This window comes from Musa acuminata, chromosome BXJ3-4 (assembly GCF_036884655.1).
Source record: "Musa acuminata AAA Group cultivar baxijiao chromosome BXJ3-4, Cavendish_Baxijiao_AAA, whole genome shotgun sequence".
In the NCBI taxonomy this organism is placed as follows: Eukaryota; Viridiplantae; Streptophyta; class Magnoliopsida; order Zingiberales; family Musaceae; genus Musa; species Musa acuminata.
Genome location: NC_088352.1, coordinates 4511104 through 4538922, shown reverse-complemented (window position 1 = coordinate 4538922; position 27819 = coordinate 4511104). Strand labels below are relative to the sequence as shown.

Here is a 27819-nt window from a genome sequence, read left to right as displayed (position 1 = left end):
ATCAATTATATTATAACAATTGGTTAATATATTATATTAACATATGGGTGATGCAAATAGCCTTTAAAAGCATTTTGCAAGAACTGAGAACAGGAAGATGATTTTTGGTGGTTCAACCAATAGGGCTCTCAACAGATGCTCCAACAATTGTGATTCCATAATGAAAACAGAGGCCATATAATATATAATCTATTTTACTGTTGCAAAGATTGGCTTTCCAAAATGTAAGAATTATATGATCAGAGCATGCATTCCCTTAAACCTCTTCCACTACACAAAAGAATCAAAGACTTTGGACTTGTATGGAGTTGAATGGAGACGACAAAATTTGCCCTCAAAACACAACACCCAGGAAAACACACTGTAAAGAGGAGACATCCACAGGGTGTAGTGCACCAACAAAAGGACTCACTTTCACCCTCCTGCTCAGAAACATAATTCTGAGTCATCCCAACTGTTCCAACAATCTTCTGTGGCTTCGATGTCGAGATTGGTGCCAAAAGAGTTCGAGCTTCACAATCTACAGCGGTTTTCATGGGGTACTGACTTAAAAAATGTATCGTCTGAAGGTAGATCCCGAACTGTGTGGATAAATCATATGACGGTGTAGTTGGAGAATAAGTGAATCAGATTGTCGAGAGCTTCGGGGTAAAATTTCCTCGCAAACAAATAGCATGGTCTCTTCATTCCATTCCATAAACAGGGTTTCTGAGTCGCCACTTTCTGCAAAACAAAGAACCCAATACTGTTATTGGTCTTTGATTTCAAAGCACTGCAAGCACAGATACTCAAGTTTGGCCAATTGATGTCTCTTCTGGATATAAATGGTAACATCAAACGGTTGGCTGCAAAGATTTTGTGAAGATAAAGACATGTCGAACTTGCAAAGAACATGAAGTTATTGTGGTATTATTTAAAAGCTCAAGTTCTACTGGCTCATCAAATATTATTGGTGCTTAAAACACTATTAAATGAGCAAAATTAATGTTTGTGCTAGTATCGGTCAGTATTTTTTTTCATCCATACTGCTTGATACTAGGAAATCATCAAGATTAGCAGGTAGAATCTGAAAATTGAAATGTCCCTCGTGCTTTTTTATGTTTCTACTGCTGTACTATAAAATAGAAACTGTCGAATGTCTTTTATTCTGCAAATGATAATGTGAAATGTTACCTATTATATGAAAGATAAAGACCCAAAAATAACCAGAATAATACATAGTCAACCACTTCAAACAATTATTGATATTTCTGCATCTGCTTCATCCAACTGTAACAGATAAAACTCTGGGGAAGCTTGGTAGTAGCTTGCAGAGATTTTAAACTATAATTTCCTAGTTTGATGAGTGTTTTCAGTGATCACGGCAACTATATGGCAAGCAAAAAGGGATAACATAAACCAAAAGAAGAGGAAAACAATGAATCTAAAACACAATTTAGTAGGTTACCTTCTCATCACTGGTAATGTGGTAATTCTCATCAAGAGACTGTCAACATCAACCATATCAACCAATGAGAATTTAGAGGGATCAGGACATTTCAAAGTATGAATTTAAATGAAAAAAAAGAAGCTTACTGTTATGTTCTTCAGAAGCTCATAAGTAACATCCTGAGCCCGATAAGCTTTCGGATGCCACTTTCCTTCGGACCAATCAACATGTGTCACCGACCAATTGGCCATTCCAATAGGATCCACCATCTGTTTGATGCAAAAATATCCCATCTGTTAAGTGATACTCTACTAAATTACCAGAAAAGCTGTTGCCTAGGAGGGCCAACATATGCAAAATGGTCTCAGGTGCTTACATTGAATAGAGTTGGCAGATAGTGTTCATCAGCATAGCAGTTGCGTCCATCAAAACCTGGCTGAGAAGGTCAAGAAGAAAAAATCATCAGTATATTTCTATTGGCTGGTCCATCAGCCATTGTCAATGTTATGGGCCTAATGGCAATGACAATGTCACTGAAAACCATAACGTTGCTTAATATGCTTTCTTAAAAAAATAAGGCCAATATGTAGTTTATTGTTGTTTCTAAAGTTTTATTTGCCTTCTTTCTTTGCTTTCCTTTTCTTGTAGTTCTAGGAAACTATAATAATTTAGCTACACAAGAAGCAAAGCTTCCTCAAACATCTATGATGTCCATACTAATAAAGAATATGCATCAATAACTTTAATTAGAAGAGAGCACAAATCTAATGCACAAGACTATGATAAATGTCGAGTCTGAAGAAGATCAAATGTAGGTATCCTTACCCTTGCAATAATTAACTGGCCATATTGTTTAGCTTTATCTAGGCAAGTCAACCCCATTATCTTATGTTTATAGATACTAGCTAATTTTCAATCCTATCGCTTTTGTCTTTAATTTACATATAGAAAACCAAGGATGAGCAATCATGTATTCACCTTGCAATAGAGCTTGAATTTTGTATAATAAAGTTTGTCTGCCAATACTATTAAAGCATGTCGTCGCTTCATTGAGAACCACTGCATTACATGCAAGAATCCAAGTGTCATGAATACTCTATAAAACATACTACATATGCAAACACAACTATTTTAATAAAGAAAAATAAATATTACATCAGCTGAATAGGTATCTCAGGATTTTTTTTCCACACGATTCACGAAATACAGCTCTAACTATAATGGAAGTTCTTATAAAAGTAAAAATACAGTTAAAATGAACAATTAAACTGTTAGGAAATTTACATACATATTGATTGTGCATGCATATTTTCTACTGATCATCAGACCATAATATCATACTTCATCTGGTGCATATCCTGGTCAAACACAACCAAGTTGAAAGCTAGGGCAACGTCATGTTGTCCTTAAGCGGCTTGGTTTAATTGCTAACTCGTGGTGATTTGTGAGTACCTCTAGTGCTAATAAATGTACCACATATAGTTATTCAGATCTTTAATTCATGTTGGCTTTGATTTTCTTTTCTTCTTTCTTAATATTTTGTAGTACAAGGTAAAGGTAAAGGTATATATTATCTACTTTTTGATATATCCTTGGGACCTCAAATACTCTGTCCAAGTAAAGGTAAAATATTCTAGTTAATTAGACAAAAAAACTCTAATAAATAGTTCTTCCTTTTATATACAGGTTACTCATACCAGGATGAAAGCTTTGTAGAATTTTTTTTATTATGACATTAAACAATGTACAAGACGCTCACACATGGACATAAACTTGAGAACCATCGATTATACAACAATGCACTAATCACTAGGATGTCTCAAAGAGACTTAATAGAGTTAGCATCTTTTTGCATACCAAGGTATTTCTTTTTCTTTTCACACAATCTGGCTTTCCTGTGAATTGAAGAAAAAAGAAATGCTTGCCTGTGAACCCTTCCTGAAGTCGTCCTCCTCAATCTCAGGCAGCATATGTTCAGTGTACCTGGCATTTCCATGTGGACCAGGATCCCGGAAGCTGACAATGATGGCAAAAAAGAAGTAACACAACAATTGGAAATCAGTGCATTATCTGAACAGTTAAATAACTTAGTAAAGGAGAAATATGTTATGTGACATTTTTATGGAAAAGAGTAAAGCTGCTTAGAAAATTTGCCAGAATTGGTGAAAAATGTCATGATGTCACAAATAACCAAAATGAGAGAAGTCAAAATAGGTATTAGGAAAAAAATTATGATGATCTTACCTGTCAATGAAACTGACATTCGTTCCCATCAGATAATTGTAGACATAATCAAAATTATGAAGGGGAACACAGCTGTCATATGAGGAATGTGAGTGTCCATGTTGTTGGTATAGCAAACAGGGAAAATTTTGAAAAACATAAAAATCCATTACCTGTCGGAGAGCAACACAAAATGCTGATTCTCAGGGTCTTGGATTGCATTTGCCAGAAGTCTCTTCTCTGCATCAACCATAGAGATCTTTCCCCACACAACCTACATGTAGAAACATTTTGTTTTACTTTTTTTCAGAAAATATTTCATTTTTTACATTGCTTCCAGATAATTATCAATTCAAGCTAGTAACAATATCCTTGACTTTTAATTACCTAAAGACATTTCTAAATGATAGCAACCATTTTCCAGTCTGTGTTGTTCCAGTGGTCAATGACAACAAGTTTGCACATATGATGCATAGCATTATTAATCAGAACAACTTGTTACACTGTACTAAAACATAAGAAAGCTGCAATTTCATCATGAGTTATGATTTCAGCATTTTTACTTGCTATATATCAGAAAGAATCTTTGATAAGCCACCAGAACAGATAGTCAGACCTAGCGGATCTCAATGGCTCTTGCTGTACTTAAGGAAATCTAAGGTATCTCTCTCATGTTCTTGTTGACATCTCATTACCTTGTAGAGCTACCACTCTGACAGCAGTATCTGCTACTACTAGTTAGTGAAGGAGAAAGAAGGAAGACGAGATATCATCATAAAGAAGGGAGATGTCATGGAATTTGAAATTAGTTTATATAATGTAGCCAATTTATTTAAATGTTTTTTTTCTTATTTGTCTTTGCATTACCTAACATAAATGATAAAACTACTGAAGCATCAGGGCTATAGTGGGTCTATCACTAACTTGAGAACTATAGGTGAACAAGTTTAGGTAGTCTATCTAACATACATATAGCAACTTACTATAAAAGGATACATCCATTATTATATTGTATACAATTTTTATATTGTACATTTTATTCTTTTATTTGAGCAGTTAGATGTCTTATGATATATGAAGGTAAAAGGATTTTTAGCATATTTTATTTTTCAAATTTTGCTTTAAAATTTCATAATATTTGACTTTGTTGTGATTTATATTTATATTTATCTTTGTACCATTCCATCAACAAATCTCAAATCCCCAATCTGACCCAAACGATCATGCTCATTCCACCTAGCAAATCCAAATTTGAATCTTGTTTAGCAACTCCAGCAGATTTATTTTGAATCTGTTCAAATTCTCTTGGGGCCAGTTTTATGGGCCAAGGTGCAATGACACACATACTGGACCATGCCCTGAAATTTTGTCTGTCCAATTGCTCCAGCCAATCCTGCCCAAGCACAAATCCAACTTGCAAGTTGCAACTGCAATGATAAAACCAGTAAAAATTGAGCTAAACATGCATCTCAATAACATTCAATCCTAACTAGTGTGTAATAGTATGAACTTTTTTGCTTCCAGCCAATAGGTAGGTACTTGATTTTTGTGCAGTAGGATGAGCTTTTTTTGCTTCCATCCAATAGGTAGGTACTTGATTTTTGTGTAATACGATGAACTTTACAGAGAGATTCCTTCTTAGACTGCTAAGCTGCTTCATAAGCCTTGATGGCACAAATTAGTCAAAATAAAGATATTTTCATGCAATAAGACTGGTATTTCAGTCATAAACGAGAATTGGACATTATGGAACCTGTTCAAAATCTCAGCATGCAACACTGACGAGCATATTATATTGGGAAGGATTTTACTCGTGTGGCTTCAATAATTTGTTTTTCAAGCTAAATATTAGTATCAAGTGTGCTAGCAGGATATAATGCATATTGAGTATTTAAACAAAGTATATGCAACAGTTGAGTAGATATGTAAATAAGAGATAACCAACAATACACTTTTTAATATTGTTATACCATGTATTAAGCATGAACAGAATTGCAGTATCTAGACCAATCAGCTCAGGTACAAAATGGGATCAAGAAAATAACAAGGGGAAAAATCTGTATTAACTAGGACACAACAAGCATCAACTAATTCATGCTGAGAATGTAGGTCACTGAATGTCTTGTACGATGTGTAGCAATAGCATCTCATTTATAATCAAAGACTTCCACATGTACTGTAGCATACTACATGTACTGCAACAAATTTACACATCGTATTACTCAGAAAAGCCATTGTAGCGATTACCAGTCAGAATTGACTAATGATATTCATGCATGATATCAAAGATACTCATCTTCTTTTATTTAATGCATTTGCTTTTAAAATGATCTTTTATTATTTTCTTGTGAGCAAGTGGAAGCCACTAATAACTTGTATTAGGCAAGGAGAACATAGGTTTCCAAGTACCTTTGAACTTTGAATGTCTCGACCATCAAATAAAGGACTCACGTGGACTGGCTTCTCTCGTGATGCATGTACATAGATGGAGAATCTTCCCTCATGGCCCTGTAAATATAGCTTTAGTTATGCACTTCAATCTATAAGCTGAATAAAATTCTATGTTATCATCATTTGTAGAAGTAACTAGTAAAACAGCTTTAGCTCCTCTTTGACTTGATCTGACATCCAAACAGATGGCCAACTTTTGATGAACTTATTTGCAGTTCACTATTAAACAACCTTCTGGCCAAACCAGATGAGCATTGTATGTAAAATATCCCATGCAGACAGCATTCTATATTATAACAGTAGATAGCACTGTGCTGACCACATGCCTATACATATTAAGTAGCAATTTTATGGAATAGTTAATTTCTGAATGAAAGTTTTGTTTAAGATGATTATATTTGTCATAGAGAGGCCTAGGAGACCATATTGAGCAGGAGGAGAAAATCTTGGATGTGGTTCACTGTTCTCTCCTCTCTTTTACATATGAGTAGGACTTGAGGATTTATCTTTGTCTCTCTTTTCTGAGATGTCTAAAACCAATACCTGGCATGGCTATGTGTTTGTTTATAACATATATATATATATATATATATATATATATATATATATATATATTATGATGACTGTTTTTCAATCATAGATGGAAACAAGGTGTTTTTCTTGTCAGATTTTTTTTTCAAGAATTAATTAAAGAATATGTTCACATTTAACATTTACAAGATAAATATGAAAATCTTTTAGCCATGTTATAAAAAAAAATCAATCTCCTGGGTCTTCCCTAAACGAATGCATCTTGTTTTTTCCTTACAGAGATTATACTTTATGTAGGTTGGATTGGTTCATAACTTTTCTACGCTTGACCAGGACCTAGGCAAATGAGTTTTCATACCTCAGCATAACTCCTTCTGAACACAAAACCAGAATTGATAAGGATAAGTTCATAAATGTTCATATTTAAGTATCGTCCATAAGTTCAACAGGAGGGAACAAGCATTGATTAGAAAATAAATATAAAATAAGAAGGTAAAAGATCAAAAGAGAGAGTAATCTAAGACAAGGAAAATAAAGGTAAGTGTATTTGAAAAGAAGATGCAAAAGAAAAGAAGTGATAAAAGAATGAAATTCACAAAAGATATACACTACAAAACAAATATATTTAGTATGAGGCTGGAGAAAGATAACATGAAGAACTACATTACGTGTGGGCAAAGAAAAAGAAGATACAAATTTTGACATAAGACCTTCAAACATAGTCCAGAGTTACCTGGACATTTCATGTTTTGGTTTTTACCATGCCAGAAATTTGGACAGTTGGACACATTATAGGCGCTCCTTGATCATTTTATAAGAGAATGATGTTCTCAACACTAATTAAGATTCTGACACTAAATGAGTCATCAGATAACAGTTATGTCAGCTCTAAAAAAGGTTTTGTCAAATCATTACATAGTTAGTCTCGATAATGACTAAATGATTGCATAGTAGTCCAACTAATGACTAAATGAGTGCATAACCAATCTAAGAAGACAATCATTGCAGGAACAATTGTGTACCATGTCTCAAGTGTTTGAAATCACATATCAGATTCTACTGGATGCCTCAAGAGTCCATAGCAATATCATGTTAAACTAAACTTCATCGCAGCTTCAATACATTTTGCCTATCTATAACATCATTGTTATAGTACATAAAAGCAAGGATTTTAATTTTGAATAATACCGCCCGTACCGAGCGGTATGTACCGGTCCGCCAGTAGACCAGTACGTAGATTGCCCGCTACCGGATGGTACCATCGATTGGGGTTGTTTCCGCCCCGTTACCACCCTAAATTGGTCAGTGATAGTCGATTGGGGCTTTCTTCTCCCTCGACTAATACCGGATGGTATTAGCCGAGAGAGAAGAAAAGGGAGAACCTGGAGATCAAGCGCCGCTTCCCTCGATGATCTTGATCCATCGCCACCCTCCCTCATCGAACATCGCAAATGAGATATCGCCTCCTCCTCGTCTGAGGCGATGAGGCCTCGACGTCGTCGGCGACTTCTCCTCATCTGCGCAGGGAGAAGAAGCCTAGGCGATGTTTCTTCTCCCCACGCAGGTAGAAGAAATGAGGTGACGAGGTGGCGACGTCGCCTTCTTTTTTTTAACTTTATACATACATACATACATATACATAAACATATACATACATATACATATACATACACATACATATATATATATATATATATATATTATATATATATATATATTATATATATGTATGTATGTATATACACCAAGCGGTACACCAGAATGTACTGCTCGGTATACCATACCGTAACGAGCTAAGCTCGATACTCCGGTATGGTACGAAATTACGAACCTTGCATAAAAGTACCAAGAGCCATTTTCGAGATCTTTAGTTTCTTGGGCTAATAATCATCCTAGGTGAATCAAATATCAGATACATTGCCATATGCAGATCATTAATTTTCATGTGTTTTCTTGATAAGTCAAATATTTGAATTGGACTTCCACAGGCCTTTTTCCCACAAGTTCCAATCTTCTATATGGTGAGGATCGGTTGTATTATCTAACATGCAAAAGAAATTGTCCTGGAAGTTCCACTCTTCTAAATGTGTTTGATCAGTTGCGTTATCTAACATGCAAAACAAATTGTCCAATAACATGATATACTATGTCTTTTGGCATAGTTCATAAGATGATCTTCTGTGTTCTAATTTACAAATGAGCAGATAACACATTAATGATCCAATCATATTTAATAGGTTGATCTTCTTTGACAAACATATTTAAGCAGGTACTTGAATACTTTTGAAACCCCTTGCAACATAGAATAAAGGCGATGAAAAATTGTAAAAGAAGCATTCAGTTCATGTAAAAGGAGAACTGCAAAAAATGGTAGTCAAATTAGGGCATTACCAGAAAGAATTTCTCCCAGAGTCTCTCGAAGGGCAGTGAACCAGGAGTCAGGAACATGAAAGCTATTTTTGAATTTTTCAGCTCTACAGACGGCATAGAAAGAATGTTTTTAATTAAAACATTCGAAGCAAACTCATCATCAGTAAGTACACGGGCCGTAGGAGGCAGCAAATCCTTCAAAGGACTACAAATGCTCGAAGAAAAGAAATAGCAAGCTGAATATCGACGAGGTGGATAGACGTATGCCCCAATCAAGGAGACACACACCAAGCATATCAAGATGATAATCCAGTGAGGCCTTCTCGATCTAGATCTACGGAATTGAACTGGAATGATTTGCACATTGCCATTGCGAAATTGCCATGCCTGAGGTATCTTCATCTTGCTCTTCTAATCACAACAGTTTCACCATAATTATGACTTCTTTATCATCAGCTACTACCACGTGATCTGTATGACCAAAGATCATCGGGAATCCACAAGAATCAACTCTCCAAGTTCTCTTAATCAAAATGACAACTTAACTGCAAATATAAGAAAGAACAGGTCGGAATTGTTGCCTCTGGGGGGAAACCCTGGTAAAAACCAGATTGAAAATCCAAGTATCAACTTTTTACCAAGGATAAAACACAAAAATTCCTATAAACACAATACATTTCAGATAAATTCTTCGATTTTCCCCCTTTTTACATTATTATGTTCTCAAAGCTTGAAACAAAAAAGAGGTAAAGAAAGAGTAAGAAACAACCAAAACAAAACATAACAAAAAAGGAAAGGACTAAATTGATTCTGTTCTCTAGCAAAGACAAATACGGCGGTACGGCTTCCAGCTACCAAACACCTCGAATCATTGCGATCAGGAAAAGTAACCCAAATCATTACTTTGAGAACATATTCAACAACCAACACCAATCGTGGAACAGAATAAACCCCACCGACATCAAGCAAACAAATATCAGCCCCGAACCAGTTCTCGAACAACGGAAATGATCAAAATCCGGGCGTTTTCTTTGAAACCAAAGGAAACCGCAGCAAGAGCATGACTTACGCCGATTCGAACGACAAAGCACACGGGAAGCAGCCAAAGATCGAATCTTTGGTCGAGACGGAGGAGAAATTACCTCCGAATCGAAAGTGGTCGACCGGGGACGAGATCCAGCGGCGGAGGCCGCGAGGAAGATGGCGGAGGGAAGAGAGAGAGAGAGAGAGAGAGAGAGAGAGAGAGAGAGAAAGCAATAGTATATGTAGGCGAGATTTGAAACAACTATTTAAATATTCGTGGATCGAGAACCCTCTCTCTGTCCTCTCTTTTTCTCGCTCCTCTCTGGAAACTGTAATCTCTTCTCCTTCTCGTCGTCACTTTCAAGGAGGAGAAGGAAGCAGTCGTCTCTCTCTCTTGATCGCGTCGTGTGTTGTCCGAGAAGGCAGGCGTCCACTGTCGTGCGCCGTCGTGTGGTTGTGGATGCGTGTACCGGTGAAATATACGGCTCAGATATAGAGAGAGAGAGAGAGAGAGAGAGAGAGATACATATAATTATACGTATTCGTATACGGGAGGCATTGCGTGGACCCGCGCCACCACGTCAGCGGTAGAATAACCCAACCGGAAGATGACAAATCGTCCGTTACTTTATATTCAAGTTCTTAGGATAATGTTTCGCGTCCCGAGGTTCTCCACACGCCAACCTCGCCCTCGAGATCGGCTTGTGTGCCCCACATGCGTCCCGAGGTGGGAGAAGAGCCACATGGGCTGAGGACGTCTGGTACAAATTTTTGGTAGGTATGTGATCCCACTTAGTTCACCACAATATGCAGTAAATTTATCCTTAATGAATCATCAAGTTGTTCTTCACATAAAATAATTTTGCATTTAATATGTAAAATTAATTTGATCATAGTCCGTAAGCTAACAACTGTTTCAATGTGCCATAGTAATTAATATTTTTTTGTCGGAATAATATTTGTGGCAATCATTATTATCTTTCCATGATGAAAAATTCAGTTGTTCTGACCTCAGAAAGGTTTATATGTTCTTTTTACCTTGCATCATATTCTACGTTTATACACTTAGTGATAGCTGCAAGGTTTGATGTGCAAAGATTGTCTTCGCTGTAAGGGAGAAGGAACCGATCAATCATCCGTTGACAATTCTAAGGGTCATCGGTCAAAAATGTGATGCAGAAGGGAATGAGTTAGTCAACCTCTGAGAGAGAGAGAGAGAGAGAGAGAGAGAGAATATAATAACACAATTTCTCCTTTACATGAACAGTGAAATTGGACCAATTCTTTCTCTGACACCAAAGACTATTAATAGTTTCTCAAGTACTTTGAGCATATTCCCTAATAATTCTTGTCAAATGTTTGACCAAAAAACTCCAATTTCCATCTAGCAAACAAGAACAGCTTCATATCAACACCCACACAAAAGATGATGATGAGATTTGATGAATGAGTGTAAATTACAACACCAGAGTGTCTTGCAACCAAAGCTTTTGGGATGTAATGAAGCAGAATATTTCCTTCAAGTAAATCCAACATAATCACTAATCATTTAAATCTTCATTCTTCAATTTCATGAATCCATTAGTAGAAAATTCACATTTTTGATGCATGTGTTTGATCCTAGAAAATAAAGATACATTAAGCTAGAATAGGAATCATTCATAAGCCTGTTGATGATAGCAGGCTGACTTCTATCAGGGAATGATAGAAAAGCTCCTCATCACCTTCTCAGATAAAAGCCAAATGGAAGTTTCTACAAGCTAAGACTCTGCATATAGAGACAGATCATCTGAAATCCATAAAATAGATTGATGAATGCAATCATTGACCTAACTAAATAACATATATGTTTATGTTATAGGAGAGTTATTGGACAAGGCACACAATTTGCTGTGGAATCATTCAAACCTACTATATTTCTCCTTCGTAAGCCACTGTAATTCTTATTGTTGACAAGGTCTGATTCCAGAACCTTTCAAGCTCTCTTGAATGGAAAATGGTGGTGCCAACGAGGGTAGCATGTTCTTCCTGGAAGCTGCTATCAGTCATCTTTCCTGGAACTGAGAGCAGAAGCAGCAATGGTTTGACCAGGTGATTTGGCTGGCAGAAACGGGAAGCATCATGCAAGCTAAGAATGAAGACTTGAGGTGTCATCCATAAGAGTTGCCGTTGACTTCACAGGTCATCAGATCGGTTAAGTCAAATCTCTATAGAGAGTTAAAAGTATCAAAATTTCTACAATCTCTTTCTGACTACATTTTTTTTCTTTCTCTTTCTTGATTACTCGAGATATGATGCAAAATTTTGTGTTCCTTCCACTCTTGAAAGTAAAAAACAAAGCAAAAAACAAAATTTAATTCAGTTGTAAAGGCAGATATTGTCATGAAGGTGGTAAGTGTGCAGAATAATCTTCTCCCAGAAGGTCTGCTTTAGAATTTGAAGCATCAATCTGATGACTTAAGAAGAAGAACATTCTTCCAATCTCTAGATCAAAGTTCTTGAGGATGCCAATTTAAGATACTAGATATGATTCCTCAAGCTAGTTCTTGAGGTTTCATTTCCAAACCAAAATAAAATAGCAGATGATAACTACAAAAATCAAATCTTAAATGTTGTCAGCAATGTCATTGTCAGTTGCAAGAAATCAATAAAAACATGCAGTATCAGCTGATGCATGATAACAAAGTGAACAAGAAAAGACCATGAATTGAGCCAGTGATTAGAGGAACCATGCAAAAGAATAAGCATATGATGATCTGAGCTCAATCTGATGCCTTAAAAGTCAACCAGAAGAAGATGGTGAGGTTAAGCTCTCATTCTGTAGGAACAGTATTGCATTATAGTCAACAGAAGTTTCAGACAATGAAAAGCAACATCCATTTCTTGATGGGTCTACTGTGATTGTCAGATTAGGCTTTGGGCCTCTGCATGTGGACTTCAACTTTGATGCTCTGTTGTTCCTGATTCCTATTTGACTACAATAGCAGGGAGAAACAAGCTATTGGGTTGCACCACTCTAATGATCGAGAAGACTTCATTATACACTTAATGAGGATTTCTCATGCTGTTCTGTATAATAAAATATTTTTGTGTGTATTGGAAGTGTCGTTTGATTATTGATACCATCATTTATATGCATTTGTCATCAATCATAGATACATACACCAGAAACAAGTTTGCATTTTACTTATTCCAGATCAAAGCAACATTGTTTGATCCAACTGTGTTTTATTGTCTGCACACGACTCTTCTTCTGCTTGTAATCACTTCCATTTCATCTGAAAGCTTAAATTGATTGGTGAGACTTAATGGAATCCAATGACCTTATTGTTTACAACACAAAACACAATTCATTCTGACCCTAATAGAAAACCTATCTGGGACTCTATGACTTCATAACATTTAATAGAATGAATCTAACTTTTCTTAGGACATGATCTCTTTATCATGTTTTATCATCACCAACTTATCTGGAAACTGTTGTTAGAAAATATGGAGAAACTTTCTATTAAATAGATGAGACAAACTGGAAGAGTGTGTGTCTTGAAAGTGGTCGAGTGTCCTCCCCTGCTGTACCTGATGGCTCTTAGAATATTAGCAATCTTCCACAGATCCTCATTACATTTCTGTGTAGTGTTCCACATGACTTGCTAAATCTATTGCCACTGTTAGTATTAATTAGACAGTGGTGGCTGACAACTTGTTTTAGTACACACCAATGCCAGTATACATTATCAAGACTAGTTTCCATCTGTGTCAGTTCTTGAATCATCCACCATCACCAATCCAGGATTTGACCAAAGGGTAAGTCAAGTTGCATCAAGGAGATAGAATACGGTTTCCTTGTGTCTTGAGGTGCAGGTTGATCCAGATTCTAGCAGACGCAGCAGCAATGGGCTTGTTCTTGGATTCAGATGAACTGAAGAGCTTAATTCCAACCCTGAGGAACAAGATATGTTGCATCTGAAACAAGAGAAAGGAGGTACTTTGGATCATCAGATTTGGACGGCAGTCAAACTACAACGTGGATCTTAAGATGCTTAGCCTCAAATGATTACAGCAGAGCGGAGTGGAAAGACCAGATGACTCCACATGGGCTCTCTACCCACCTCCCATGTTCTTCCAGGACCTCAAATCCAATAAACAAAGCAATCGCCATTAATGGAGCTTCGAGCACGCAAACAAATTATAGTAGCACACAGAAAAACCTGCACAAAGATCACATGCAATGACAGTAAACACATGAAGATTGAGCACACTGCCGCTTTAAATCCTCGCAAAACCAGCCACCATTTCGTCCCGATCAACACCGTCTGGCTTCCATGGAATCCAAGAAGGCCAACAAGATCACAGAGATCGTGAGGCTGCAACAGATGCTAAGGAAGTGGAAGAAGCTCGCGGTGACGCCGAAGAGCAGCAGCAAGAGCATGAAGTTCCTGAAGAGGACCCTCTCCTTCTCCGACGGTGCATCGACGACGTCGTCGGGGGACGTCCCCAAGGGATACCTCGCGGTGTGCGTCGGCGAGGAGATGCGAAGGTTTGTGATCCCGACCGAGTACCTGGGCCACCGAGCCTTCGAGGCGCTGCTGAGGGAGGCGGAAGAGGAGTTCGGGTTCCAGCAGGAAGGCGTGCTGAGGATCCCCTGTGAGGTGGCCGCGTTCGAGAGCACACTGAGGGTGGTGGAGAAGAAGAAGAAGAAGGAGGGGTTCTGCTACTGCTCGGCGGAGGCTGAGCTTGCGTGCTCCCATCTCCCACCGAAGCCAGTGTGCAGATAAGATGACATGTTTGGCTGTAGGAAGAAGAAGAAGAAGATGATACGTAATACTTCCTCTCTTTCTTTAAACTCCTTTTAGGGCTTAGAGAAGCAGAGTGTCTCTGCATGGCTTGAGTTGTGCATGTCTTTTGTAGCTTCAATATCACTTTTATTTCTTCCAATACAAACACTATAAATGTGTTTTTTTTTCTCTTTCTTTTTTTCAAGGAAAAATAAACATTACATTGGCCAAAATCTCATGTACTGTATTGTTCTTTTAGTTGGAGGTTCAACCAATATATTTCTTGAGAAAATTTATGTTTTATGCTTGTTTTGATGTAATTTTATCTCTTAAGAATATATATATATATATATATATATATATATATATATATATATATATATATATATATATATATATATTTCAAGTAGATAAGATAAAGTTGTGTGCTTGTTGCTGGTAGATCTGATAAAATTTTGCTCGCAGGAGATCATATGGACATAAGATATTAGATGTGAGAGAAGTTTTGAGAAAACAAGTACAAGTCATTCATAAACATTTTTGCCTGTTTATGAATTAATTATACTACTACTCTGCACATGCACAAAAATAATTTATATATGATGGTTGGACACCATTATAAATTGAAAAAAGGATTAATTTATTTAGATTATGGGCCAACATGAATATATGTAGCCTGATTCATCAACATGAATAATATGTTGGACTAATCTATAGGTTATTGTACAATTTGTCTCACACATGAATCAAGGAATTCATCATGTTACATGGACTCATGGGGGATAAGAGGGAATGTGGGTGCTTGAAACTGTGAAGCTGCAGCACCTAAAAACTCAAGTGAGTTCTCATTTCAAAATGGAAGATTAGTAATTTATATAATTCTAAATATATAGCAACTTTGAATGTGATTTTTTACTTCTTATATGTGATTATCACATGTAAAGACAAGCCAAAAACCTTGGAGGTTTTAGAAATATGTAAACACAGATACTTAGGATGAAATAGATTCTCTTATCAAAGTGGACTTAATTTGTTGTCAATTCTTGTCATAAAATTCATATTTCACTTTTTGAGTTGCCAGCTAAAAGAATGGAGAATATTTTTATATTAGCATGAAACTATGGAGCTTACATAATTTAGAAGGAAGAATGAAATATACATGAACTTATGATCCATGGGATGAGAAAGGTAGGTATGCAGATGCAATGACTCAGGTACATTATCATGTAAGAAATGGCTTTCCTCATCACTGGGCTGATCAAACTTGCTCATGTCACTGCTGTATGCAAAGTTCCTAAGTTGCTTTTGCTTTCTGAAACCTGTATTTTGCATATCAAATTGGGTTTCATCATAGTTGACATAAAGATGTCAAACATATAACAAACTATTGCTATCTGAAGATTGTATAGATGCGGGAAAAAAAATATACTTTGTAATTGTTTTTGTACTTTGCAAGTTGAAATTGTACATAAGATTCCAAAAAAATGGGGGGAAAAGGATGAGATAAAAAAAAAATGGAAAAATGGAAGTAGAAGGAGAGGGAATGATACATACAATGTGTAGTAGTAGTACAAATAATTCTTCCTTGACCAAGAGATGAGATGAGGCAGAAGCAGTACTTCATCATCAACTAGCTGTTTCTACATCCGACTGCAGTAACAGGTGAATCATTCCCTTGCCTGGTTCCAAGAAGGAGAGATGAAAGCAGTGAGAGTTTAAATGCCTCCTCATGTTTAGTTTTGTTCTGTTTCCACTAACACAAAAAACCAGGATTTTACCCTCAATTTATACCATATATTGCTCACCGATCATGTTCTTCCAGGCACAGATGATCCACTATACCGACTTCTTGAGCTTTCATATCCGGATTGCAGAGCTGAAGGTGCACTCATGAAGTCCTGAACAAACAGAGAGAGAAAGAAAGAAAGAATGCCAATATGAAGTTCCGATGGAATGATATCTTGCATGAAGGTGCTAATTCGAGTTGCAGATCATGGCATTCAGCTTTTATGTATTCCAGGAATTCGAAGGATTTAAGAGAGCATTTGTTCTACGTGTGTGCCATTTAGTATCAGAGTTTATCGTCTATCAATGAAGCCTGACAATTTCTGCCAAACTTGACTGTGCAAGAGAAGAGCCTTTGATCATGGTGGTATGAGAGAAGAGCTGCAGAATGGTGAGAGAACGACGTACTTGTGTGGAGACTTGGCTTTGCATGGGTGAGGTGAGAGGGCTGTACCCCAGCAGCACAGAGTACTGCATGTTCTCCTCCGCGAGATTTCTCAGCCTGTTGAGCTCCGGCAATATGCCCGTCGCAAGATCCGGGCGATCCTTCCGCCTGAGCTCCGCGCACTTGACCGCTAGCTTCGCCAAGCTTAGAGCATCCTCGACGGGCCAGTCCGGCACCGAGCCATCTAACATCTCCTCGAACGTCCCCTTCTCGATCGCACGCTCCACGTAGTGCGTCAGCCCCATGGGCGGCTTCCCGGTCACCAGCTGCAGCAGCAGGATCCCCATAGAGTAGACGTCGGACTTGATGCCGAGCATGCCCGTCTGCTGGTACTCCGGGTCGATGTAGCAGAACGTGCCGGCAGTGGCCGTCATGCGGTACTGGGTGACGTTGTCCGCCACCGACGGCGGCACCAGGCGGGCGAGGCCGACGTCGCTGATCTTGCTCACGTAGTTCCTGTCGAGGAGGATGTTCGCGGGCTTGAGGTCCCGGTGGACGAGCGGCTCCGGCTTCGTCTGGTGCAGAAAGAGGAGGCCGGTGCCGATCTCTGCGGCGATCCGAAACCTGTGCTGCCAGGGAATCGGCGGCGTGTTCCCCCGCCTGAACAAACGGTCTTCCAAGCTCCCGTTTGCCATGTACTCGTACACGAGGCAGCCATACTCCGGGCAAGCACCCAACAACAGCACCATGTTTGGATGCCGAATGCAGCACAGTATCTCGACCTGTGGAAGTCCCAACAGGTCACTGCATCAGAAACTGATGGATCGAACCGACAGTTCGAAGATTGATGTCTGCGTTCGATACCTCTTGCTGAAACTGTGACCTTCCTTGAGCGGCATCGGGACGCAGTACCTTAATGGCGACAGGCGTGTGATCCAGAGTGCCTCTGTAGACAGGACCATACCCACCCTCTCCAATCTTCCTGTTCTCCGCGAAGTTCTCGGTGGCTACTTCGATCTCCTCGATGGTGTACCTCCGGTACCTGAGATTTGTGTGCGACATCGCATCGAAAGCCTTTATCTTCTCCTCGGCCTCTTTCACTGCCTGCAACTCCGCATTGATCCGCTTCTGCGCTTCCAACTCTGCAATCCTTTTCGACGCTTCAGCCGTCTCGATGGCGGCCATTCGCTTCGCTTTCTCCCTCTCCGCCAAGGCCAGAGCGGCTTCTTCCGACAGCCGAGCTTCCTCCAGTCTCTTCCCTTCCTCCGTCTTCCAGCGCTGCAGCTCCATTGCCTGCACCAGAGGAGGCATCCTCTGAAACCGAGTTCAGTTTTGGGGGGGAAGCGATGACAAGATCGATCACCTTTTGTTTTGCCGTAAGTGCTTCTTTGCAGGCTGTGCTGTACATGTCCATGGTCTGCTTCAGCTCTAACCTTAGCCTCCTGATCTCTGCTTCCACTTCGTCCTGCAACTCAGTTAAGTGCAGACTGACTACAAATCAGAATCCAATCAGGTAAGTGCTTCTTTTGTTCGCTTCGGACTTACCATAGCGGGAGATGATGAGCTCTCATAGGACAGGGAAGAGAGGCCGTTCGAGGACGAGTACCCACCCACCGACTTGCGAGGTGACTCGAAACTGCGATCCAAGGCGTCGGACATGTTCGACAGTCTCGGTGGGTAGCCGCGGTCGAAGCTTGGCCTGCCATTGCTCACAAATGAGATATCGCTGTCCATCATCATCTCCCCATACGATTTCGTGGCACGCGTTCCCCTGGTAAAGGGCGACCTGTTTGAGGCACAAGATCCAGCCTTCAGCACCGGAGGATTAACATGAGCCACTTCTTCATGGTTCATGGAGTTCTTACTTGATCGATTCGTTGTCTTTGTACAGAGTCCGTGCAGCAAATGCAGCCTCATTTGGCACTGAAAGATTTCATTCCTCGTCATCAGAGGGAGGAGTCAAAGAGAGAGACAGATATCAACACACAGACCTCTCATGACATTATTCCTGTTGTTGTAGTCCAGTGGATCGGGTCGAGCAGTTGGTTGGCTTTGGATCTGGGCCCGGATAAGAGCACCGGTCGGCGGTGGCCGGGCAGCGTTCCTCATGGAAGAGACCTTCCCCTTGGAGATGATGAAGACAGTGCAGAAATCAGGCACGCCCTTGGAGATACTGCTGCTGGTGTCTGTGCTTCTGAACGATCTGAAGGAGACATGGCAAAATAAAGCATCGCGGCACAGAATATCTCCAGTCCAAGCGATCGTATCGTACCTGACGAATCCTCCTTTCGGTGATGCGCCAATCACAAGCTTCCCGACTGCAGATCTCAACACAAACTCTGCGATAGCCTTGGCAACGTCGGTGTCTTCGAGTATGACATCGTTGCACTGCACCTGTTTGCGTAAATGCCCTCGGTTACGTTCATGGCAATAGAGATCTGAGAAATCGAGTGACTCACATTCTTGCGTGTGCAGAAACATCGGAAGGGAACAAACAATTCCTTGATGATGTTGGCGGCGTCTTCGGACCCCGCTGCATAGCATCCAAAAGAGAAGGAAGAGCATATGTTACGACAAGGATCGATCTCCAGCGGGCTGTAACCGTAGTTTGAGATTGCATGGGTCGATACTACAAACACCATGCCTACGTGAATCCTCCATGCAAAGGAGAGCATACTTGAGGGCTTGGTGTTGACATGGACGAGGGTGAGGGTTTGGCCTCTGGTAACGACGTTGTCCAGAGCCCACCTGAACGCGCCCTGGCTGTTCTTGTCCCTGTCGATGGCGACCGTGACCAGCGGCGACGACGCCGGTCCATCCGCCGGCTGCTGCTCCCTCTGCGACATTGCTCTCTGCATGCATGCTCGCCATTAATTCCTGCCGTTCCACTCCATCTGGGGAGGAAGAATAGATTAGTTACCTACCACCAAGGCGTACGATCAACAGCCCAGGCTGTCTTCTCTCCTCTCCTTGCTGGTGCCTCTCTCTTGACTACCTCTCTTCCTGAGAGGCACAGCAGATAGGGGAGTTGCTAAGGTTATCCTTCCCTCTCTTCTTCTTCTCCCTTGACCTCCTTTGTTGGTCTTCATGATCTCTGTCTCTCTCTCTCTCTCGTGTGAGGTCAGGCGTGGATACAGGAGAGGCCAAGGAATAGGGTGGAGTTGGTGGGGTGTTGCCATTGAATGGCATACGTTGCTGCGACCATTTCCCAGAAATAGAGTATGATGGGAAGCAGATTCAGCTTGCTCATGGCCTTCTTCAACTAGAAAAATGACATGATCTCGAGTTCATCCTCAAGTCAAGACCAAATGGTCCAACCATCAAATTGGATTTGGTCAAATATAATATATGCATCATATGGTCCCATCGCATGTTTGATATAGAAGAGATAAATTCATGAGATTTATTTTAGAATAAGTTCATAAAATTTGATATCGAAAGGTAGATTGTGTGTCTCAATCATTGGGGTTGTGGATAATTCCAAGCTCCCTATATCAAAGTTGTGTTGCAATCTATCTAGAACTAGAAACATATAGAGTTACTTATTATTTGTCACTCAATGGTCTCATTTCAACAACCTCAAATCTAATTTCCAGTCATATCTGAAGTAAAATTTCCTTTTACACTACTCTTCATGCCAACCACCACTCTCTATTATAGGACAAATAATGGATCTAACTTGAGCTAATTGATAGGAGATCTGATGTAATTAAGGTCACATACATGAGTTAGGCAGACACCAGAATCACCAACACTGGTGCAAAGATATATCTAAAGGAAGTCTTGCTACAGATCAGTACCACAGCATACCAAAAGTGAAAGAAACTACACAGCACACCCTCCTAAACCTTGCAAAGTCTCCCAAATCCATCGTCTGGGAAAGGCATAGGAGTCATAGACTAATTAACATAAAACAGACCATCTTCTTACATCCACTACTGCCTGTTGTGCATGATCAACAATTGAGGTCAACCCATAATGCTGTTCTTCACAATGGAGCAGCAGCTGGAGCTAAAAATCTAATGCAAAACTGGCATCCAAAGTATCCTGGCAACAGCACGTCGAGATAGAAAACCAACCATTGATCTTAAATCTGCAGTTGGTCGATTGACTTCTCGACGTCAGTAAATCTGAGTGGGGTCAAAGAAAGTATCCCTATAAGGGGCTTTTTGCAGCTGAAACTCCTGGGTCTGGTTGCCATTTCTGTGCATGCTAAACAGGAGTGGTTGAGCTTGTTGAGATACAGGCTCTCTGTAGATCCAGTGATTTGAGGGATTCGCGACAGGTATAGTGGGCTGTGCCGAACTGGCATGCTTAGCATCCATGATAATGAAAGGAGTTTGTCCGTGGCCTCCTGGGTCGGGAGAACCCCAAGAACTGGTTGACAGAAGAGAGAGAGCACGCCGAAGATCTGGTGCTCTGTCCAAGTTCGAAGCTCCTGCAGATGCCTCTGAACCTGCAAAGAGAAGAGGAATATATTAGACAAAGAAAAAAAAATCTTTAATCTTAGCAGTGAGCAGATCAGCAAGTTACATGGAAAAAATGAAAGTATTAATTGATCTCCCCTGGCCAGAATCTCACAAGTGAAATAAGTATTATTAGGGAAAATTTTGACACCTAGGAATGATGAATCAATAAGAAGTAATATTGCTAACAAAAAGGGTAGAAGGATATTAGTCGATTGTAATCGGTAACTCTTTTGGCTTGGCTCCACTCCGTGGCTTATTTATCTAACAAAATCTATTAAAAAAATTGAAATATAGGAACAGAACATTTGCTTTTTAATTGTTTAATTTTTCAAGAAGGCCAATCGTAGGTTGTGAAGGGAAGAAGTATTTATCACTTATCTACTTGGTCGTTTCAAGCCAAATGAGAAAACAAGAGTTATTTCTTATGGTCAAAGGATATATTTCACATGAAATATATATTTTTTCAATGTTTAAGTAATCATGAGAAAGGAAAAGAGAAGTCCTGATTCAAGGGCAAAACGTAAAATATCCTGAGAAAAGAAAAGAAGATCGTTGTCAAGAAGAGTAAGAAATGCAAAATGCTATGGCTTTCTTTTAGTACAGAGTTCTCAAATTAGTTGCAGTAAAAACAGTCTAGAATTTAATACTTTCAACAAATTAAATTGCCAAAGTTGACTACTTGATCATGAAATTGGCTTGCTTGTAAAGGTCTTAATGGTTGTTTATCAACAGAAAACAGGCCTGCTAGAATCACTAAGCATCTTAACAGTTAAGTTAGGTAACACCTCCCACTAAGATCATGAGTTTGCACTGCTCGAAACACTAACTATCACAAAATATTCAACTGTAAGGGTCACAAATAAGACAAAGGGTGTTAGCAAGAGCACCGTATTTTGGTTTATTTTCAAATGAAAAATAATCAATCTCCCAAAACTGTTGTTGGCTTTATGAAACCTCACCGGCCTCATGCAGCTACACGCACACACAAACGAGTGACAAATAAAAAAAAGGCAGCAACCAACAAATCTTAGTGTTTGCTTGCTTTAAACATATAGCTTCAAACTGACTAAATCATAATATGTCCAAAGTTGAAGATCTTTAGCTTCATAAAAGGCATGCTATATCATGACAACTTCGTTGTTGAAGTCAGAAGCAAAAGGATTATACTGTATGGTGCCTTGAAGTGCTGCAAATGTATGTCAGACTTCAGTCTTCCTAAGACACTAGTGAGAAACATCTAGATATTCCGAGGAAAAGGAAAAAAACTCGAGACTAATATGTGAATGCTGCTTCTATATTTATAAACATGTTTATCATACAGGTTTATCTGACAACCACATCTAGAGGACTTGAATTTTAATTTTAAGGAAAAAAACTCAATATATTAGATAACTTTCCGTTTGCTACTGGTCAAAAGCAGCATAGATCGAGTTACTTGCACCAAGACATTAATTACCTTGATTGAGTACTTCGGCGGCAGTGCCTTTGAGTGGCAAGGGCTTGTCTACATCATGATAATTTGCAGTAAAGCCATTTGGTAGCTGAGTGTCTGGCATATGCAGCTGCCCATACATGCTGCTTTCTTTGCTTGATTTCACCCATGATCCTCTCATTTGTGCAAGCTTGAATTTTTTAGAAGCTTCACTTGTGGTGGTTGCCACTGGTTTCATGTGACCAAAAGGAGATTTATTCCATAGCATGTTCATCTGATATTTATCATCTGCAAAAGCCAGGTACTGGTCAGGAACAAGAAACACAATATTACAGAAATTGCATTTCGCATAATTGCATAAACACAGTATCTGAAACTCGTTATAAGGGTAATTGCAGAATGGAGTGTTCACAAGATAAAGCAACGGTTTATCATTGCTAAAAGTAATACTATCTGGCTTTCAAGTTATCACAGGTACAGTGGCATTGTTGGAGCTAATCTGCTGAATCTTTTATTTAGAGTGCCATTTTGATCACTGTCTAAATTAGTCATCATGGAATTATGCTTAGTCCTTTAGAAGAGCTAATATTGAGGAAGTACGACTGGCTGTTTTCGATGGTTATGATAACACCATTAGATCAACTTAAATGGAGAAAAAATGAAGGGCAAGATCGGGTTGTCATTAGTCTAGGTTTTTGGATTTCCATTAATCTAAAATTCTCGAAGAGAAAGGTCCTCGATATAGAATGACTGGAGATCTTATATCGTCTCAAATGCAAATGTTTATATGTTATATGTGGTATCAGAATGCTTGACCTGCTGCCTTTAGAATAATGATGGTGCAAGATTATAGCTCTGGAGGAAGGTTACTTACATTCTACCTGAGATGGTCTTAAGTAACATCAAAGACATGTTAATTGGAGATGGGACACCTCACTGGATGACATAGAGTAGACTATGGTACTAGATATCAAGAACTGCAAAATCATAGTCATAGAGAATGTAATCAAGCAGCTAATCGAATAGCCAAGCAGATGGATTTTGGAAGGATAATGTTGCTTCAGTTTTTGCTCACATTCTATGTAATGAGCCAACAAGGCATTTAAAATCTTAATATAGTGTTTTTATTTAGAGAAAAAAGGTACCTCAAGAATTCCATTTTATGTGAGAAACAATGTCCCTAAGCAACATACATGAATCGTACCTATTCCAAGCAATAACAATAATTCAAAGAGGAAATAATGGTGAAGTAAGAATTCTTTCATACTGTAAACCGACGGAGAAAAGGTCGTTGAATTGAAGGAGATTATGTTTGGTCGTGGCTTGCGACGTCGTGCATTATGATCAGATAAACGCCTTCGACAACTTCTCTTTTTCTGATCAAACTCCGACAAATCATGGAACCTTAAACACGAACAAAACAAATTATGCAAGATAGGCAATGACTGCAAGTGATATTAGCAAGGGTGACAAGTCAAAATGAACTTGTTCTTTAGCAAAGAACACTAAATCGTTTAACATCTAGTAACCTGCTACACTGCTGACAAAACCGGCTCTCCCGACCGGCGACGATGACCTTGGGGGATTTGGAATGGGTTTCACAGACCCTGTGCTTCCGGTGATACTCCTTGGCTCCACTAAGATCGATATTGCAACCTTCAACTTGGCAGCAGGTACTATGTGCACTCTGATAAGACGCTCTCGCCTTCTTGACCAGAGCAGAAGGTGCCGCTGCAGAATCCAAAGAGGGCAAGGGGTTCTTCGCGGTACTCTCAGCTGAGACATCCTCGAAGTAGGTTCTCTTACCAAGCTTCAACCCTATTTGTGACTCCTCCAATCCATGCGTCTGCGCTACAGCTGGGGAAGAACCAGCTTCCAGTAGAGTTCTGTTCTTGCCGTGATTCTTCGGGTCAGCGTCCCACCCAGGTCGCTTTCCTGCCTTCGGCGAGGAATCGAAGGAAGCAGAGATGGTGCTCTTGGACGAGGAACCATTCACCAATTCAGAGCCAGAGGAAGCGCCACCGCCGGCGGCGGCGGCGGCGGCAGACAACTTGTAATTCCCACCAAATGGCGCGTGGTTGTCCCAATCCCACAGCAAGGACGCGTTCGCATTCCAATCCATCACACGAGCAGCTCGATCGCATGCGCTATTGGTCAACAGAGATCAAGATAAAGAATCCAATCCCCAGGAAAAGGACAAAAGATCAGATATTTCACGCAGTGTTGCCCCAAAAGGAACCAAGACTCAAGATTTCAGATGGGAAAGTACCTAAGAGATGGAACCCTGAAAGGAGGGAAAGTTGTCTTCGGTTCCTGCGTTGTTGTCTGCAAACCAAGAAGGCCAATCTCCAAAGTCAGAGAGGAAAGAAGAGGACTCGGGGAGAGACTTCAATCCATGAGGGAGCAGACCATGGCAGCAGAGACAGTGACAGCCAGAGTTGGGCAGGCTCAAGAAGATCCCTCCCCCCTCGACACCCTCACCTCCTCATCACCCATTTCATGGTCACAACAAGTGGGCTGTTGCTATCTATTCAATGGCAAGTGAGCCATTGCTATCTCTCAGATAACCTCAATCCGTTCAATCATCAGCCTCTGTTACCCAAGAAATTTTTACTGTTCTCACCACACTGGATCAGCTTACAGACAAGACAAGAAGCAAGAGAAGATGCACAGATGGTGGAAAGGAGAGGAATAGTTTTGGGTTCGATGGGTCCAATCACACCATAGTAAAATAAGGAACAGGGAACTGTGGTTGGATCTGTGTTAGATCCCCTCCAGCCGAAGCAGCCAACCACACGCATTCTGACACCAACAGTGGCAAAAGCTCATTGGAGGAAGTCACATCAGGATGGCTTCTCCAATTATGGGTTGCTCCAGATGCAGCATTCATGAACATAGGATTATATATGGATGAAGAACAGATTTAGAGATAGATGATGGTGGTAAAGGCTATGGGGAAGAAGACTAAGTTCACAGTGGCCATCTTTAGCTGGATTCAGCTCAGGGTTGACTGACAAGTTGAACTTTGCAGGCCTCCATCTGAATTGTTCATGAATGCTGTCAGGAATGGAACTTCCTTCTCATCTACTGTTGCCAGAGTCAGAGAGCCTTGGCTTCATCTTTGTTGGTGAGATCAGAACTGGCAACCAGCTCAAGCAAGCTACTGCAACCATCTGAAATCCAAGTAGGAGATTTTTTATTAGGACATGGTTTTGAGCTGGATAGCATTGCAGATGCATAATTAATTACACACAAGATGACATTAGGGATTCATGACCTATAATTAATTACACACAAGATGATGTTAGGGATTCATGACCTCCCTTTTCCCTCTGGAGGAGGTGCACAAGATGAGCACTTGTGATCATTCCAAGGGCCTTGTTTTGAACTTAAACCATGATGGAACAAAGCTATAGTATCAAATTCATAGTCCAACAAGATGATGAACAACACTGCCAATTATAATTCATGAAACTTTGAGAAGCATTTTTTCTCATCAAACTTGGTGGAAGAGAGATTACTTTGCTGTCCATATTTCTTTCCCTTTCTCCTTCTCCTAAAGGATCTTGAGTGGAACTCAAACTTTAGTACCTAAATAGTTGAATTTGATAGGATAAAAGATGTGGGTGTTGAATCCATTATCTTGAAATGTGCATCTGAGTTCAAGATGCGTTTGAAGTAGGAAGGTAAGCATTTGAGTTTGATACCTTTTTTTTTTCCCACCCTTACCATTGCAATAGTAATTTTATGGATGTAGAAAAAGATGTTGATTTTCAAATATCTTATTCAAAATTAAGGTTTAAATATATTATTTAATATTTTAGCTTAATGGTCACAAAAAATTATATGTAACCGACCTAAATAGTTGAAGAACTACGGTTCTCTTATTGTATTATTATTTATTATTTTAAGCATATTAATATAATTATTATTTGCATAAATAAAAGACTTTTATTTCTGAATTATGACTTTGAGGGCATAAATTACTGTGTAATCACTGATAAAGCAGGAATCTTAATAGAGAAACTAAGAGCAAAAATATATTCTTATACATTTCTATCAATAGTTGACATTATTCAACATACAAAAATAGATTTGACTATTCTATGATATTAGAGTGATCAGAAATTGGAGTATCATAATCTAAAATACAAAGCAATTTGACTTAAAGAAATGGCCATTCTATTGGATTCTCATGGCATTGATTAATAATCATCTTATAAAATTCTATTGAGCTTTGGAACTATTAGTTTTGATTGATATCAGCTGGCTTAGTTAATAGTGACTTTAACTTTACATCACAAGATCCTAGACTTAATTTTTTTACTTATTTTTTTATGTAAAAAAATAAAATATCAGAAATTAGTGGACATTATAAGCTAATGGGTTGGAGTATGACCTATTAACCTTGATAATAAATAAACTGAACAAGGACAAGTACCCTAAAAGTTCTTTGCTTTTTTAAGTAATAGTTATGATATCTTCATCTTTTTTTGTTATCCGCTAAAGATCTCTCGAGTATTATCTTCCGATCCTTTCTGTATGGATCATCAATATCTGAGTTTAATTATTCAAACACACTATCGTAAGAAAATAGTCTTTAATTTATTTATAATTTTTAAATTTTAAGAATAATATTGTTCAAAGAATAGCTCAAATTAAATAAATAAATATGAGAGTCTATTCAGTTGTGTAGTTTTAGAGATTATGGTGTGTTTGCTTTGGTCTTGATTAGAGCATATTATGTATATAAATCAGATCTTGTCTTGTATCTAGATTTAAATTTTTATATAAAATAACATTGATAAAAAATTATGGTATGGGGCAGAAGGTATGTGTTTAAGTATTATAAAAATGCATGCATCTATAGATTTAAATTCTCTTGAAGGTGTGCTTCCAATTCTTTTCCTGCACTTTGATTATTAGGTGCAAAGTTCATAAATGTT

General features: G+C 39.1%; 4 protein-coding genes across 7 annotated transcripts; 1 reads left to right on the top strand and 3 right to left on the bottom strand.

Annotated features, from left to right (window-relative positions):
- Nucleotides 1-176: 176 nt before the first annotated feature.
- LOC135582092 (glycosyltransferase BC10-like) lies at nucleotides 177-10460 on the bottom strand. Of its 2 annotated transcripts, none has more exons than XM_065150068.1 (11): nucleotides 10147-10460; nucleotides 9026-9600; nucleotides 6062-6160; nucleotides 3826-3926; nucleotides 3674-3745; nucleotides 3355-3445; nucleotides 2408-2488; nucleotides 1806-1865; nucleotides 1576-1698; nucleotides 1448-1486; nucleotides 177-723 (listed from the first exon to the last, which is right to left on the bottom strand). In XM_065150068.1, exons 2-11 carry the CDS (start codon nucleotides 9404-9406, stop codon nucleotides 595-597), a joined length of 1176 nt encoding a protein of 391 aa, XP_065006140.1. In that variant the 5' UTR covers nucleotides 9407-9600; nucleotides 10147-10460; the 3' UTR covers nucleotides 177-594. The 2 variants fall into 2 exon arrangements, with proteins under 2 accessions (XP_065006140.1, XP_065006141.1); XM_065150069.1 differs by having other exon boundaries at nucleotides 9026-9549.
- A 3816-nt stretch (nucleotides 10461-14276) lies between these two features.
- Nucleotides 14277-15085, top strand: LOC135635454 (protein SMALL AUXIN UP-REGULATED RNA 12-like). The gene has a single exon (XM_065146524.1). It carries the CDS (start codon nucleotides 14350-14352, stop codon nucleotides 14800-14802), a length of 453 nt encoding a protein of 150 aa, XP_065002596.1. The 5' UTR covers nucleotides 14277-14349; the 3' UTR covers nucleotides 14803-15085.
- Nucleotides 15086-15926: 841 nt separating this feature from the next.
- LOC135582087 (U-box domain-containing protein 52-like) lies at nucleotides 15927-20141 on the bottom strand. Of its 3 annotated transcripts, none has more exons than XR_010496229.1 (12): nucleotides 19897-20141; nucleotides 19650-19824; nucleotides 19432-19505; nucleotides 19245-19366; nucleotides 18964-19175; nucleotides 18838-18895; nucleotides 18518-18758; nucleotides 18336-18437; nucleotides 17837-18265; nucleotides 16996-17754; nucleotides 16357-16700; nucleotides 15927-16121 (listed from the first exon to the last, which is right to left on the bottom strand). XR_010496229.1 is itself a non-coding variant. In XM_018824647.2 (12 exons), the coding sequence occupies exons 2-11, from the start codon at nucleotides 19816-19818 to the stop codon at nucleotides 16611-16613; spliced, it is 2256 nt and encodes a 751-aa protein (XP_018680192.2). In that variant the 5' UTR covers nucleotides 19819-19824; nucleotides 19897-20141; the 3' UTR covers nucleotides 16219-16481; nucleotides 16608-16610. The 3 variants fall into 3 exon arrangements, 2 of the variants coding, with proteins under 2 accessions (XP_065006139.1, XP_018680192.2); XM_018824647.2 differs by lacking the exon at nucleotides 15927-16121 and having other exon boundaries at nucleotides 16219-16481; nucleotides 16608-16700; XM_065150067.1 differs by lacking the exon at nucleotides 15927-16121 and having other exon boundaries at nucleotides 16218-16700.
- A 500-nt stretch (nucleotides 20142-20641) lies between these two features.
- On the bottom strand, nucleotides 20642-25475 carry LOC135635280 (squamosa promoter-binding-like protein 12). Its single transcript, XM_065146253.1, has 6 exons — nucleotides 25283-25475; nucleotides 25143-25198; nucleotides 24403-25020; nucleotides 24141-24277; nucleotides 22898-23161; nucleotides 20642-21428 (listed from the first exon to the last, which is right to left on the bottom strand). Exons 1-6 carry the CDS (start codon nucleotides 25283-25285, stop codon nucleotides 21094-21096), a joined length of 1413 nt encoding a protein of 470 aa, XP_065002325.1. The 5' UTR covers nucleotides 25286-25475; the 3' UTR covers nucleotides 20642-21093.
- Between the last annotated feature and the right edge of the window lie 2344 nt (nucleotides 25476-27819).